The 15,572-nt window shown below is 35.0% G+C and overlaps 1 protein-coding gene and 1 long non-coding RNA gene across 3 annotated transcripts in view; one reads left to right on the top strand and one right to left on the bottom strand.

Moving 5' to 3' along the window:
• Positions 1-11,652, bottom strand: part of LOC107077343 (uncharacterized) — a 68,202-nt gene extending 56,550 nt beyond the window's left edge. Inside the window, exon 1 of the long non-coding RNA XR_001478391.2 lies at positions 11,564-11,652. This is a non-coding gene — a long non-coding RNA (uncharacterized lncRNA). The remainder of the gene's footprint in view (positions 1-11,563) is intronic.
• Positions 11,653-11,756: 104 nt separating this feature from the next.
• The window catches only part of LOC102682903 (rab11 family-interacting protein 2), a 38,533-nt gene continuing 34,717 nt past the window's right edge, over positions 11,757-15,572 (top strand). Inside the window, exons 1-2 of one of the 2 annotated variants that reach the window (XM_069189086.1) lie at positions 11,757-11,922; positions 12,476-12,875. In XM_069189086.1, coding sequence (XP_069045187.1) covers positions 12,523-12,875 — 353 coding nt within the window. In that variant the 5' untranslated portion in view covers positions 11,757-11,922; positions 12,476-12,522. Of the gene's footprint in view, positions 12,876-15,572 lie in introns of both variants that reach the window. The other variant, XM_069189087.1, reaches the window with a different exon arrangement.

The following is a 15,572-nucleotide window of genomic DNA, read 5'->3' as shown; positions in this document are numbered from 1 at the left end:
TACTTGAAGTGCTAAGATATAAATCCATCAAATTCCTATTGTTAATATTTACTTTATTTTCTCCAAACCTCACAAGTTAGAAGCCAACAGTAATTCAGACGTAGTTTTATGTCTGTAGTAAGACAAATATGTGGGCCTTCACTGGTACAGGGTTTCAGTAAGGTTAAAAAGATGAAGCTGTTGGATCTCCTTAGGGGACTGAAGGACCTACCACAACAGAGAATGGAAATGGATTCCTGGAAAAAATATTTATGTTCCAGTTGGTAGATTAGGAGAGAAATTTTTAAGAAACCTTCTTGACCCAAATACCATTAAGTTGTCTAAATATATATATATATAAGGGGAAGACAAATACAACATAATGTTTGATTTCAATGTACAGTACAGTGGTTAATTATTATTTTCAACACACATTTTGAATGGCTGGAGTCTGCAAAGGTTATTAAGATAGTCTCTGCTCCTTCTAAATTGTGAGTGGATCAAAATAGCTGTTGTCCGACTACATTAGGGAAGACTTCTTCAAACAAATTTAGGATTACTTCACCATAAAAGGTGTTGGATATACAGTAAATACCGCACTTAAGTCAAAAAGACAAGTATCCTCAACAGCTTGGGTATATCAACTCTAAATCTCATTGTAGAAATTAGAATTTTGTAAAAAGGTACAATGTGCCTTACTTTGGTTTGGGGATAAAATCTTTTAGTTACATTTATACAGTACCAGAACCTAGTCAGTACACAGTACACAGTAGGTGTAGTCCAGAAAACTAGAATTGCCTTGCACTTAAAAATGTAATCTCTGAAGTCATTACCATATTGGGTATCGGGTGATAATTGTCAAAAATGTTTTAACTGACTACTTTATGATGCTTAAAAGTATCAATAATCTTATAGTTTCCCAGAATGTTAGAATGCAACATTACCATCAATTTGCCATTAATTAGCAGTGTTTGTTAATAGATACAACTATAGAAGGAAATTGTTTAAAAATAAGCCCAACTGTCTGAACTTGTTTTTGCGATCCATGTTTGGTGCACACACTGAATGGGATAAGCACAGCTGTAAGTGTCCCTGTACATTTTTTTTTGTTCTGCACTCAGTAATTTGTAGAAGTAATTTCAATGCTGCCCAAGTATCAACAGCTTTAAATTTGATATACAACTAGAAGTATCACTATAGTATTAATTTGCAGTTCATGTCTGACAACTGAAAATTTATCGCTTTTACCCAGAAACTGCCTTACGTGCCAGCACATTATAATGATCAGTTGATATGTATAAAACATTGATAATGTATTTTAAATAATATTGAGTCTGTTAATTTTAAGGTTTCTCCTTATAAAATACTCTTTTCAGCATTTATTATGCATACAGTACATCTTTTATTGAATGGAGTGATCAGACATTCCACATTCTTCCCAGATTGGCACAAAGCACCAATTTGTTAGAAAGCAAATATACTTTTACATTCATATTTTTGTATATGGACACCTTATGAAAATATTAATTTAATATTTTAAAACTCATTTCAGTGTGATACAGCCTTCCTGACGAGTTTTTTTCTATATTTTAGCTAACTTTTTTTTGTAAAAAAATCATCATATGGGTTAATTCTAACTGAATTAAATGGAGTTTGAATTAATACCCATCACTATAACTAGGGCTAAAAGCAAGTACTTTGTGGACCCTAGAACACGGAGCCCAAATAACCAATATAAGCACAGAACTTTACAGGTTTGGCTTAGCATGTTGCATGTGTATTAGCACAGTAAATGCAGCTCACAACAAAGGCTTTTATCTTTACTGATTATAAAACAGTTTCCTGGCTAAAAGGTTAAAATGTTGTATGATGTCCTCTAATCAAGATACTCCTTTCCTATACTCAAATTAACTTCTGATAAATGATGATAATTAGCATGTTATTTGCTTTTAAACTCTCATGACAACTATGGCAGAAAAATGTTTTATCGGTGTATTATTTTTAAAACAGCAGATGAACTTTCTTCCTCTTTGGAAATCTCTGCAGTGCATCTGATAATCCTTCTATTACATCACCACACCTGAATGGCACGTACGCATTTATTCTTTAGCACTTTTCATTAACATACCTCTAAACTACCCCCCCACACACACACATACTACCACCATCATATATCCTTTCAACACTTTTAAAAAGGTTAATTTAGATCCTGAATTTGATGTGAAATCCCTCTAGGGGAAGCACATGTGGGCTGTACTATGTTGTAGACCTCTAGATTTCCTTAAACTAGTTCAGGAAGGACACCTGTTCTTTAACTCCCTCCAGCAATGACCTCACTTTGCTGATGTCAATTCCATAGCATCTGGACTGCTTACTTATTCGCATAGGCTTCTGTTCCAGACTTCGAACAAAGTGCACACACAATGCGATATGGCCTTTTAAAACCCTTTTATCTCAGAATTTGTTTTGAAGCCAGGCTTTTCCCTTGACATCTTAACTAGAAGGGCTTATGTGGTGCAATTTTCTGTTTCTTGACATATGGTTTCACAACAATATTAATAATATTAATAATAATAATAATAATAATGTAATAAAAAGCAATAATGAACAAATTTAACTGTTTAGACTGTCTCACAATAATGGGCATTTATATGTAATATCTTGATTTTGTATTTATTATAGAAATATTTTAGTTTTTATTTAAATGCTGGATTTAAATTAGTCATAAGATCTCCTCCAAAGGCTGATTTTCATATGGAAAACCTTTTTTTTTCCAGCTGTATATTTTGTTTGCTGTACCAAACAATTAAATAAGACTAGTTAGATAAGTTAGTATACAGTGGTGTAAACTGTGAGCTACATAATTCATATTTCGATCTTCACTTAAAAGGGGACTCCTTGTGTTGCAGGAAGATTTTATGACTTTAATTCATTTCTTTATTTGGGAACAAAATTGCATTAAAAACATGATTCAATATATTTTTTCCTTCTAAACAAGCTAATTAAAAAGCCACACTTTTATGAGTACTGAATTTAACTTGACATTTAGAATTTAAAGAGGAAAAATTCCATCTGTATGTTTCAATTTTTTTTGCTCCAGTTTCCAATAAAAATAGCAGAAATACATTTTTTACAAGTTAAAACTGTAAAATTTTGCTGTGGGTTATTAAAGTCAAGAAGTTGGAATTTTTGCTGAACCCTATTGCTATTTTTGTCTGGAGCCTAGTGCTCCTGGAGGGATCCCCTTTAGAGAAAAGGTATGAAGCAAGGTCCCAAACAAAAACCGATCCACTCAAAGACTCTCATGATGGTTCCAAGAGAGATCAGGAGAACTTCACCAAGACCAAGAATGTCAGGACCAAGTGGTATTTGCTGGCGAGTTCTCTGTCACCAGGACACATATTTTCTCTGAAATGGCTGATTGAACCTGCCATTTTGGGATCGCCACCTGCAGGGTGAAGGGTGAGGGTCAGGTGCCAGTATGGTTAAAAGAGGGATGGGTTATGAAGAAATGGACTCCAGCAATGGAGACCGGCTTTTGGGACATGCATTGTCAATTCTATTGCAGGGAAGGAGGTGGGGCTGCTGGAAGAGGTGGAAATGTACCAGGTAGATGTGGTCAGTCTCAGCTTCACTGGCCATGGATACAAACTTCAGAATGGGGGTCTTTCCTACCTTGAAGTCATACCAGTGGTGCAGCCTCAGGTGCCAGTGGAGACATACTCCAGCTCTTTGCTCTTTCACAAGATTTCTTTCAATACATTAATATGATGGATGTATTTGCTAAAATGTTTTAGGAGTTTGCCAATCTGGTCTATCTTCACTAAGATTACATCACTAACTAAATACTTCATGTTTAGTAGCTGAAGCTGTAGTTAGGATGATTGTCCCTCATTCCACATTTAGTAGGACTGCCTAATAGAGTGGTTCATTGAGTGTCAATGTGGGATCAGGTTGCTCAAAAAACATCACTTAAGGAATTCAGACAAAAGTTACTTCCTAAAACTAAATTTAAAACATTAACTTTATGTAGACTGTATCAGCTTATTCTAGTCTTTTGACAAAGATCTATCCAGGGTCAAAAGCATTTACCGTTTACTAATAACAAATATACTAAATAGTAAATACATTTACTTATGATAAATATTAGTTTTATTAGATTATGTAAAAATGTTTAGAGAAACCACAGTATAGCCTATGTAGTTGTCTAATTCCCTTATTTTAGTTTTTTTTACACTTGCAATGTTCTGTATGATTAATTGTCACAGCAAATTGGAAATGTATTTGAAAGAGTTTAAGTGCAATGATTGCACTGATATCTTTATGAAATTTCAGCTGTGATCTGTACACATCAAGATCAACAGACACTTAAACATTCAGAAATGGCTGAAAAGCAATTTAAAAATAATGCTGAGATAATTTTGCAATCTTTTAATAGATATTTTGACAAACGATGGACTTTCTTTGGCCCTTGTGTTTTCCAGAGATATTAAGTGTTCAGTTAATGTAATACCACCTGTACTGCGTTACAGATAAAGTATAAACCAAAAGCATATGCACAGATTCAGTGAGAAGCCCTTCTGAAATGTTACAGGTTAAGACAATGGATAAGACTCCTCAGCAGGTCTCCTGCTGCTATGCAATACTTTTTCTTTCCGTTTTTGACATTTTATGGGCTTTACTTTTGTTCCTTTGGAGAGTTTAGTCATACGTTATATATAGAGATTTATGACAATATATGGGACAGTGTTTTTATATATGTTCTATCAGGAATAAGCAATAAATGGATACAGATGACTTTGGAATGTGAAGCCTTTTATGTTTTAATCCTGTGCTAAAGATAAGCCTATTATTAAGGTCTTAAAGTGCAATATATAAGTGTGGTATACAAATTGTTAAATTAAACAATGGCCTTGTGACCTCCATTCTATTTTTTTAAATAGGCAAGCTGATACTTCAGTAGGTATATACCTGATAATGTTTTTTGCTGTTAGAGTGTATAATATATACTTAACAAAGACACAGTCAGATACAAAAGTTATTGAACTTTTGCATAAGCTTTTCAAAATATGCACTATCCTGTGTATTAACTTGGGTCAAATTTATTTAATAGAATCAATTTCTGTATATAGGATTATCAAACAAAAAAATATAATTTGCACATTATACATTTTAATCATGCACACAAATAATGTATATAATTACAGCTGAATTATCTATTAAAAGTGAATAAATTAGTTGGGCAATTGACATACTGTATATTGAAAGGTGTCCACGCAGAAAAGCTGTAATAAGAAAAAATATTTTATTCTGAAAATGTCTAACTGGAATTTTGTTACATACTGTAGTTAGGTTTCTGAGTGGTGGCCACATGGGCCATGTTGGGGGAAAAAAAATATTTCTGATTATAAGTCACACCTCACTGAATAACTATGAAAGAGATGCTGGTGTTTAAACAGCTGTCACTCATGACTTGCTGGGCAAATTCCATCATAACCTGGTGATGCTCCATCATAAAATGAGCTGCAATAAAATGTTTACCAGCAGTCTTGAAGGCACTTGTCAAAATGTTGTTACTTGTCACAGCACCTTTTTATTGAATATGACACATTTAAAAAAAGTGCTTTGTATAGTATATCACAACTTATGGCTTTTTTAATTAGTGGACACTAGCTCAATAGATTAAGAGCATTTTAATATGATGGATGTATTTGCTATGTTCCTGTAGCTGGTGATATACATATTGTATAGCCATGCCAGGGTGCTTCCAAGTGTCTTGGAAGCAAATGTGTTTGGTTAAGAAATACTTGTGAAGTGGGGTGTCATGTATAACTATATATATTCAAATGTACACCTTATCTATACCCTGCAGCCCCTGACAACAAACATTGATGACACCAGTAGGGGATACCTAAAGTTCTGTGCTCTACCTCTTGCAAGTACTAGCAGAAGTAGACCACTGCACCTTTTATTCACTGTGCTTCAGTGATGAAGATGATAACATCTGTGCTCCAAGCACATTTCTAGTTGAAGGGAGAAATATGGTGCCTTGGTTAAAAGGCAAATCCTATAATTATTTAACTAAGTGTGCTGTGGGCTCCATACTCAGGGATATTCCACTGCAATATGCTTAATCTGTGGTCTCTCTGACTGGGAGACTTTTCGACTTTTTAAATTGATAGGCAAGGTCAAAATTTGTATGGTATTTGTAAAGGTTTTGTGCATAAATGCAACCTTTTAATCTCAAAATTCAAGATTTCTTAAGTTAAAGACTGTCTAAAAATATATTATACTATAACCAGATAAACGCAATCACAGCTGTGATTCACTGGCATATAACTTCAGATTTTGGGTGTACATCAGTGATTCGGATAACTCTTTGTGGCAACCTGGGCCGTTGAAGATCAGCCCCACCTAATGCACAGCATGCTTTGTGTGAACTGTACACACATTCAGTAAAGTGCTAGCACAGAAAATATGGATGCACAACATGTCAAACAAAATTAGCAACTAACAAACTTTAATTCTGTCTTGTCCAGAGGAAATGCAGCCCTACAACACCTCAATACCTCAAGCAACAATTCTGGAATATTGTTTCAACAAATTAAAAGGTAATAAACTATAAGCTTCCATATTGTAGCCTTTTGAGCTACTTGTTGAGTACGCTCTCATTTCTTTGTGTTGTTCTAGTACTGAAATGCCCCTTATTTCTATTTGGAGTAACTAGAACTGTAAATTTGCATCTACGTCTGGAATATTTGGTTTGTTAAAACTCAAGTATGATCCTCAGGAATTTTTCAACAATAAAATAGCAATTTATACAAACAGTCCTACACATGTGAAAAATATTAGGATAAAACATAAGCATTAACATTTTCGCTTCTTTTTTGTTAAAATTGAGTGATTTGTCAGTAAAAGCCAAATTGATACTTTTTTTAAATGTCTCAGCAATGCAAGCTTAGAGAGGCCTTAAGACTGGAATAACATCTAATAAAGCTATGTATTTACATTTATATTGCACACATTCTTATACAGTATTTCTTACAAGAACAGTCCTTACAATTCAATTTTTAAAACAGATATTTAATTGATCATTTATTTTCATACTCTAAAATAGTCACCCCTTTTGTCAATGGCAATGTGACTGGAGCAATACTCATATTCTCTTGCTCAATAATTCTAAAATTAGTTGATCATTGTAAAACACAGTGCAGTGGCTAAAGAGTGCAAAAAAACAAAGTAGAGCCCTACTTAATGACCTGTTTAATGAGACTGAAAACTAATTTTAGTCTGATAATTCTAATGGTTTCCAGTAATTCTACAAGCAAACTGATAATTACGTGGTAATGTCTCATTTCAGCAAAACAGACAAAAGGCTTGCTGATCTCCATCATTGAAGACAAAAATAGTCAAATGTTCAACCATGTGAAAATACTAAACATATAGAATTCAGAGACAAATTACACTCAGCATTTCATCTTATGCAAATGATTCTGGTGCATAAGAGATTCTGGCAGGCTACAAAAGGCACCAGATCAATGTCATGACTAAGGAAGAAAAGTAATGAGTTTTCAAAACAAGACCACCTACTGTGTCCAGTTTTCTGTGTTGTAATGTGAAACAAACTCACACACAAATGACTTGCGGGTATATATATTCCGTATTCCGTTTATCTTCCAGGCTGCTCTTCTGCTGTTCATTGTGAAATCCAGATGTTTTTAGTTTCAGTCCTGGTACTGTACAATATATAGAATGTCAGGAGAACTAGGGAATGAATTCCAGTCCAAAATCTCTTCCATAGTGTTCTCCAATAATGTTTTTACTGTTTCAGATACTACATAATATTTTTTTACGCCACATTAGAATAGAGTGGCAACAATTGGTGGATTAAGTAAGTTTCATTTATCTTCCCTTATATATGTAAATTGTAATTTCAGAAAGTAAAAACAGTTAAAAGGCCACTCATTCATGATTTATCTCAATAATGCATTTAGACAGCCAGAAATAATGGAAGTTGCATATATTGGGATCTAATGATTCTTATAGGAGTAGACTATCACTGTAGTTACAATGAAAATAACAAAGGTCCCTTGATAGTCAGGTCACACACTACATGAATCTATGTGCTAGTTTTCTACATAGTCGCGTACAGTATGTCTAACACCTAACACAAATACCTGAGCAGCAGTGTTGAACCAGAAAGGCCAATTATGATGACCTGGATTGTTTAAATTCACACACCCATATTCTTTATATGATGTAAAAACACAAAAATGGTTTATAACATTATAAAACATTATTTTTTACATTGTTTAGGCAATCCAGATTAAAACACAAAAAGCATGATGATTTTGTTAATGAAAAAATTGATATTTTTAAATTTACCCCAAAAATGTACTGAGTAAATGAGTTCTGCTTTACATTGCTTTATTAGTCCTGCTCTGTTTCAAAGCTCACTGCGGTCCTTTTAAACACAACATGTGTTTTTTATTTAGGAATATTCACATTGTATTGGATTTATGCACCATTTAGATGGACGTGCTTGAAATGTTGTAATATTAAAAAGCATTCTTTTAATCATGCTATATCAGTCCAATAAACAATGCATTCACAATCAAAATCTTGGCTTGGGGAGACACTCGCTCAGCCACCGCAACTTTTAGTGTTCATGTACTGTAACACTCCAAAGGCAATCAATATGATCAATTACAAAATAAAGTAATTGACAGAAGATCTTCTTTGAAAGCAAGTTAAGTTGCAGATTTGTATTATGAATCGGATGGCATTTAATATAGAACTCGGATATTCTTAAGAATAATTTAAGAAAAGTGCTAATGATAAAACAGTGACTGGAACATCAACTTACAGTAGAATAATGGCACCAGAACAAACAATGTACACTAGGACAGACAAACAATGGGCTCTTTTCAACAAAACAAACTGAATTCAATTGCCCTCCTGAGATGAATAAAGTATTTTGAACTGAATTGAACTGAAATAATTTCTTGAAACTGACAACCATAAAGTCCACGTGCCAGTCTTATGTCCCCTTTGGTCAAAAGCTGAAATGTATTCAGAATAGGGATAAATGTTTACATTGCATTGAGAAAGTGAGCTGCGCAATAAAGAAGTGCATGGAACAGTAAGGGTATGTGCTTGTCAGAATTGCATAATGTTACTGATGATAAGATCATCTTACCTCTCCTGACACTTGGCTATCCTTTGAATGATTTTTTTATGTTGGTGACTTTATACTGGATTGATGAGTTCTGCTTTCGGATTCAAAAATGTGGATAAAAGAACAAAAATAAATCTCTTCCTTGGAGAAACCTACAGTATATATACAGTATATAAGTGCAGTTAACAAAAATATATATTTGCAGGTACAAATTGGGAAAGGCCACCTATGAACAGGACATGTTTGATGTTTATCATATATCAATGATAATGTTTATCCTGCTGTATATTTTCTAGGCCACTCATTCTCAGTCCTAGCCTTGAAGGACCCCTGTGTCTACTGTTTTTTTGTTCCAACTATCTCTTAAACACCACTGCTTATTTCTTCCCCATTCATGCTTTCTTTTCTGAACTGAGGCCTCTAATTCAACATACCCTAGTACACTAGTTCTTGACCATGGTCCCATTGAGCTCATAATGACAGGTTAATTTATTTCAAATTTCTGTTTGAAGTCCTTTATTATTTTATTTCATTTCTTATTATGTGAAGAGACTTGTAATCCATACGAACCCCGTGTTAATTAGTTTCAAGACTGCCATGATTCAGGTGTGCTAGCTGAAATATAATCAGTCAGACCAAAAGCAGAAGGAAAAACACTGACTCAAAATCGGAGTTACAGTTTGTGATAAAATATAATTCCCACTTATGTATGACCAAGTTAATAAAATTCTTTGCATGGAAAATGTTGTAAATCATGAAATTTAACTTCAACTAGGGTAGTTCTGAAACAGAAAAGTTAAATCAACAAGTAGATCAGTTACAAGCATCGGTTAGCACAGGTAAATAAGGGCAGGCAAAATAAGTATACTTGAGAACTAGGATTGAGAACCACACTGTTCTAGACTATGTCTGAAAGCAATTACCAAATATAAAGTGTTTATAGTGAAAGGCTTAGAGCTGAAATCGAGAATGTTCAAATTATAGTAGTATATAGTTGTAAGACAGTGTTAAAATATTGTGTCCAGTTTTCTAGGCAATTTACTGGACTTAAAAGAACATCCTTCACTAACTAAAAGAACTGAACTTGTGAAATCTTAATCTTAACAAGTCTTAAAGCATTGTAAGTCTTAAAAGTGTACCTTTTTAATATAAATATAAATGAATGAAAAGTGTACCAATGACCAAATTATGCTTGTGAACCCAATACCCTAACAACTTCCAGGAAATGATTGGATGAGACCCATGTCAGATATTAAGTCTTAAATCTCTTTAGTGCACACCTGCACGTTGGACCACCAACTTCTTCCATCTTTGTCTCTCGACTGTTATAGTCTCCAGTTCCTTTCCTTCTACTTCAGCCCTTTCTAAATCACTGGAGATTGTCCCCTGCTTTGCTGTTCTGGATTTTGCATTTTGGTACCTGCATTTTCTGGCTTCCATCTGATGGCCCTATTTGACAAATAGTCTTTATCCATTCAGTTAACTAGCTAAAAGCTACTAAAAGAGCTAGATGGAGTGAATGGCCTTGGTTTCTAACTTGTTTTATTTGTGTCCATTTATGCATTTGTACATCCATCTAAGACACAATTTATGGAAACCCAGATTATGACATGCACTGCACCATTTAGACACTTGTACAGTGGCAATTATATCATCTGACGAAAAACATAGGCTCTCAAACAGCAGTCTGTGGGTTTCTGGCCAAATTGCACACGTTTGCCCATTTTTTCAAAATGGATCACAATATTTTTACATATTTTTAAGCAATACAAAATGTGCACCATATTGCAAAGTCATGATATTTTGAGAATCACCGAGTTCAAATAACACAAAAATGATGCTATCTTGCAATCTTCACAACACAGCTACTGGCACAAAAAGAGAAGTCAGGTTAACAGATTGCCCACACTTGCTGCTTCAGTATGTCATGACAGAATGGTATTACTTCTACTGTTTGCATTGTTGCAGTAAAACAAAGAGGAAAGGTTAGAGGTGTAACTGAAAGCATTCATTTGGTAAATGTTTTAATAGCTATGCAAATGAGGGACAGATTTAACAAGTCAATGCACAAGAAAGTTGCTCTGTTTTTAGCCTAATTTAAAATGTTTTTCCCTTTTCTGAGTACTTAAGTTTTTGTGTACGTTTTACGTATTGCCTATTTCCCGCTGATTTCAACAATAAGGTCAATTTGTTATAGTTTTAGAATGCTAATCTATTAATAATCATTTGGTTTAATGTATTAAAACATTTCCAGTGTAATTAAATAGTTTGAAATTGCTTGCATTTGTTTGCATTGAAGGTTTTCGGTACTTTTTAACATCCGCAGTTTTTTTTTTCTTCCTGCACATTTTTATTCAGTCGTTTTTATCAAGAAATACTACCACAAACACGCAGTACAATGCTTACCTTATCAATCAATAGTTTATCACTCCAACAATTGCAGTTTAGGAAACGCTCTTTATCAGCTTTTCTTTTTTTCTCCCATCCCGCACTTAGATGAACTCAGATGCAGCGATGGTTTAGTTCCTGAAACTTTCTAGTTTCCCTGGAAACCGAGGAGGAGCATGAACTCTCACCTCTGACTGCATCAAACAGAAATCAACATGGAGAACTAGGAAGTCACCACTGGTTTGTGCGGATCACATTGCACAATGACCTGAAATGATTTATACTGAGGATGCCAAACAACAAGACGTAATAATTGCGTACAGCTGTGTTACGATAACCGGACAATATGTTTAGATCTGTGGAAAAATGATTTGGAGGTAACAGGATCGGGGTTGTTTTATTTTTTGTCGGTGCAAAATCTGGATGGCAAGTGTATTAATTATACATGTCTTACTAAAAGATGAATGTGATTTATTTTATGTGTGATTTCGCTGTCAGAGTGTAAGGATGTCGTTAAAACATTTACTCCAAGCATTTGTTTATATCTACATTTAATTATAGATTTATTCTTCGTTTTAAATGTCATCCCAAACCAGAATATACTTAGAAAAGCACGGATTTCTGAGATAATCTTGTGATTGGGCCAGATGTGAAATATACTGTCGACTGCTGGAGAAACAGTTTTCCAACTTTTTTTTTATGTTAGGAGTATAGCCTAGATCTGTTACGTGAGAGTGCTTAATAAGAAATGACACTGTACACACTGGCATTTTGAAAGTTAGAGCCTAGTTATATCTGATTCACGTTCCAATGGCTTCGTACAGCTGTTGAGTATGGATTATGTAATCTTTTATCGATATGCATTGTAACGAACCATTTATAATGTTTTAATTTTGTTTTTTACCTTTTTGTGCCATCATTATCAAGCAGTTGACTCTTAAATAAAATTAAATAGATTTTTTTTAAAAAATTGAACAATGTCACTCGCAGAACAGTCCCAAAAGTGGTTTCCAACCCATGTACAAGCCACTGTACTACTAGCCAAAGACTTAATACCCAAAGGTAAAAATGGCTCCAATGATGCTTACACCATCATCCAGCTGGGCAAAGAGAAGTACTCTACATCTGTGGCTGAGAAGACTCTTAATCCAGTATGGAAAGAAGAAGCTTCCTTTGAGCTCCCTGGTTTGCTTCTTGAAGGCAACCCAGAAATCTATGAGCTGCACCTCATAGTAATGCATAGGTCTCTTGTGGGGATGGATAAATTCTTGGGACAGAAGGCCATCAACCTCAATGAAATCTTTGATAACAAGGAACGAAGAAAAACTGAGTAAGTGCTGCCACTACTTTGTACACAAGCATTTGTTTTGTTTTTTTCTCCGAAATGAAATACAGGTGCACAACTTAATTGAGGACAACCTGATTTCCAGAGAATGGTACTGTATGTATGGTAGGTGACAAGAATAAATTAAAATGTTGTCTTTGAAACCCATCCAACCATCCAGCCAAGTTCTTTAAGCTTTGAGACAGACAGGAGGCTTATGGAAATACAGTTTCATGAAAAATCGAATAAGTACAGTACAAGTTAATGAAAATAAATTTTCATTCATCGAATTGTCTATGTATTGGTATTTGATTTTCATTTATTTCACTGTGTGAGTGTCTAAGCAGATTGTAAGTGTGTTTTATATTGATCCGGGAGATGTGTTTGCAGTTGTCAAAAGCACAATTATTAATTCTCAAGCTTCTCTTTCAGGCATAAATTCCATTAGTAGTTCATTCTGTACTCTTGAGTCAAAAGCCAGGTGAATCTTTATTTGGTTTATTAGTCTTTACTCTTAACATTTTATTTCTGAATTTAGTGCCATAGTTGTAGGGACTGCCTTAATATGCGCAGCAGTTTTAGCCCCACAATGTTTGTGTACTCAGTGTTTGTACTATAGCTAAGTGAAGTGAAGGTTATTCTTCTTCCTGTGTGGGGGAGGAGGGCTTTCACCTTGCTTGCAGGAGAACTGTCTGTTGGGACCTCTCATTCCAGGAACTGCAGACTCGCCTGCTTCAGATCACCCAATTAGAATTTTGAGTGGTGATCTAAGAAAGCATGACCCGATTTCATATCAGCTACTCCCCTGCTTGAATTTACTGTGAGAAATTTGACCTCCACTTCAGCAGTGCTCATTTTCAAGTAACCTTGTTACGTCTCATGCAGTGTGATCCCCTGATTCAGAATCTCTGCTTACTATTTCTTACTGTAATGCATTCAGTTTCGTATTGTCCATTGCTGTTTACTGTAAGTAAACTTTTGCTTTAACAAAACTTTTTTTTATCCCCTTAAGATTATTTGAAGGAGAAGAGTGCTCTCTCTGATATAGGCATAAACTGGTATTGCATTAGTATTCCACAATAACATCTCTTTGCAATTTCAGTTGTGAATCCTCTATCAGTTGTGAAGACAAGTGTAACTAACTGTATTCAAGAATGCAAACAGATTTATAAAATCCACTGGTACAATGTTAATTTCACACCAGCAAACAACCTCTCTACAAACTAAAAAATAAAATTTTGCCCTTAGATTTTTGTGTAAGCAACTAAACTATTATTTAAGGTCAACACACTATTAAACAGCTCCCTTAGAAGAATCATGTAACAGACCTCCACTGATGTTCACTAATACATTTCCATCTGCTGGTGGTTTTACTAACCACTTTATAATGATCACATTGTGTGCAATCACAAGACTGAGTTTATCCAATTTTCATTCAGTATTAATATTCTGAGAATAAATATGATGGTGCCTCTAGTATTCACTTTTTTAAACTAAAGCTTTATTTACCATGGGTTTAACTCAATAAAATAGAAAGTTGATTCTCGGATTAAATGGCTGATGTGTGGTGGGCGTTCTGGCGCACTATGGCTGCCGTCACATCATCCAGGTGGATGCTGCACATTGGTGGTGGTGGTGGTGGAGGAGGGGAGTCCCCATTACCTGCAAAGCGCTTTGAGTGGAGTGTCCAGAAAAGCCCTATATAAGTATAAGCAATTATTATTAATTATTATAAATAGTTTAGGGTTCCTTTGGAACAGTTGAACAGTTCAATTTCCACTGAATGGTCCTCAAGGATCAGCGCTTCTTTAACTGAATAATGTATTTATTAAATTGGTCAACCACTTAGAACTGTTGCTATTTTTTTAAAAAAGCTCAGTGTGACCTATGTGATACAAACTGGTTTGGAGCTTTCCTGGACCAGGGAGTTGAGATTATTAATCTAAACTAACAAAGCCTTGCAGATAAGAGAAGAATTTGAAACGTGTATGAGGAAAGACATGCAATACTGTAAATTTAGAAGGAACTATTAATCCAATTTGTACAGTCTCCACTTTTTTATAGTGTGTCACCGCTAAAGCAGCAACACCAGCAATTGTGTCTATGCCTCATTTCTAAACTTGCTGAGTCTTCCTGAAAGGCTAACAGTTTCCTCATTGTGTAGTCAGGATTTAAATTGCTTTAATGTCATGATCAATAGATGGTTTAAATTATCCTTATTCTGTAGGCATCACAGTAACATTCCATACTGTGGGAGTTTATATTTTTAAAACTTGCTTCTTTGCAGCACAAATCAATAATTCTATAATAATAATTCCTTACACTTATATAGCGCTTTTCTGGACACTCCACCATAGCTTACAGGTAATGGGGACTCCCCTCCACCACCACCAAAGTGTGGCCCCTCCTGGAGGATGCAATGGCAGCCATAGTGCGCCAGTACACTCACCACACATCAGCTTTCAGTGGGGAGGAGATCAGAGTGATGAAGCCAATTCATAGATGGGGATTATTAGGAGGCCATGATTGGTAAAGTCCAATGGGAAATTTGGCCAGGACACTGGGGTTACAGCCCTATTCTTTGCGAGAAATTACCACAGAGAGTCAGGACCTCGAAGGATGGCGCCTACGGGTCACTATTCTGGGGAATTAGGACCCACACAGACCATAGGGTGAGCAACCCCTACTGGTCCCACTAACACC

Source organism: Lepisosteus oculatus, chromosome 4 (assembly GCF_040954835.1).
Source record: "Lepisosteus oculatus isolate fLepOcu1 chromosome 4, fLepOcu1.hap2, whole genome shotgun sequence".
Classification (NCBI taxonomy): Eukaryota; Metazoa; Chordata; class Actinopteri; order Semionotiformes; family Lepisosteidae; genus Lepisosteus; species Lepisosteus oculatus.
Note: the sequence above shows the minus strand (reverse complement) of the source record. Positions and strands in the feature narration are given on the sequence as shown.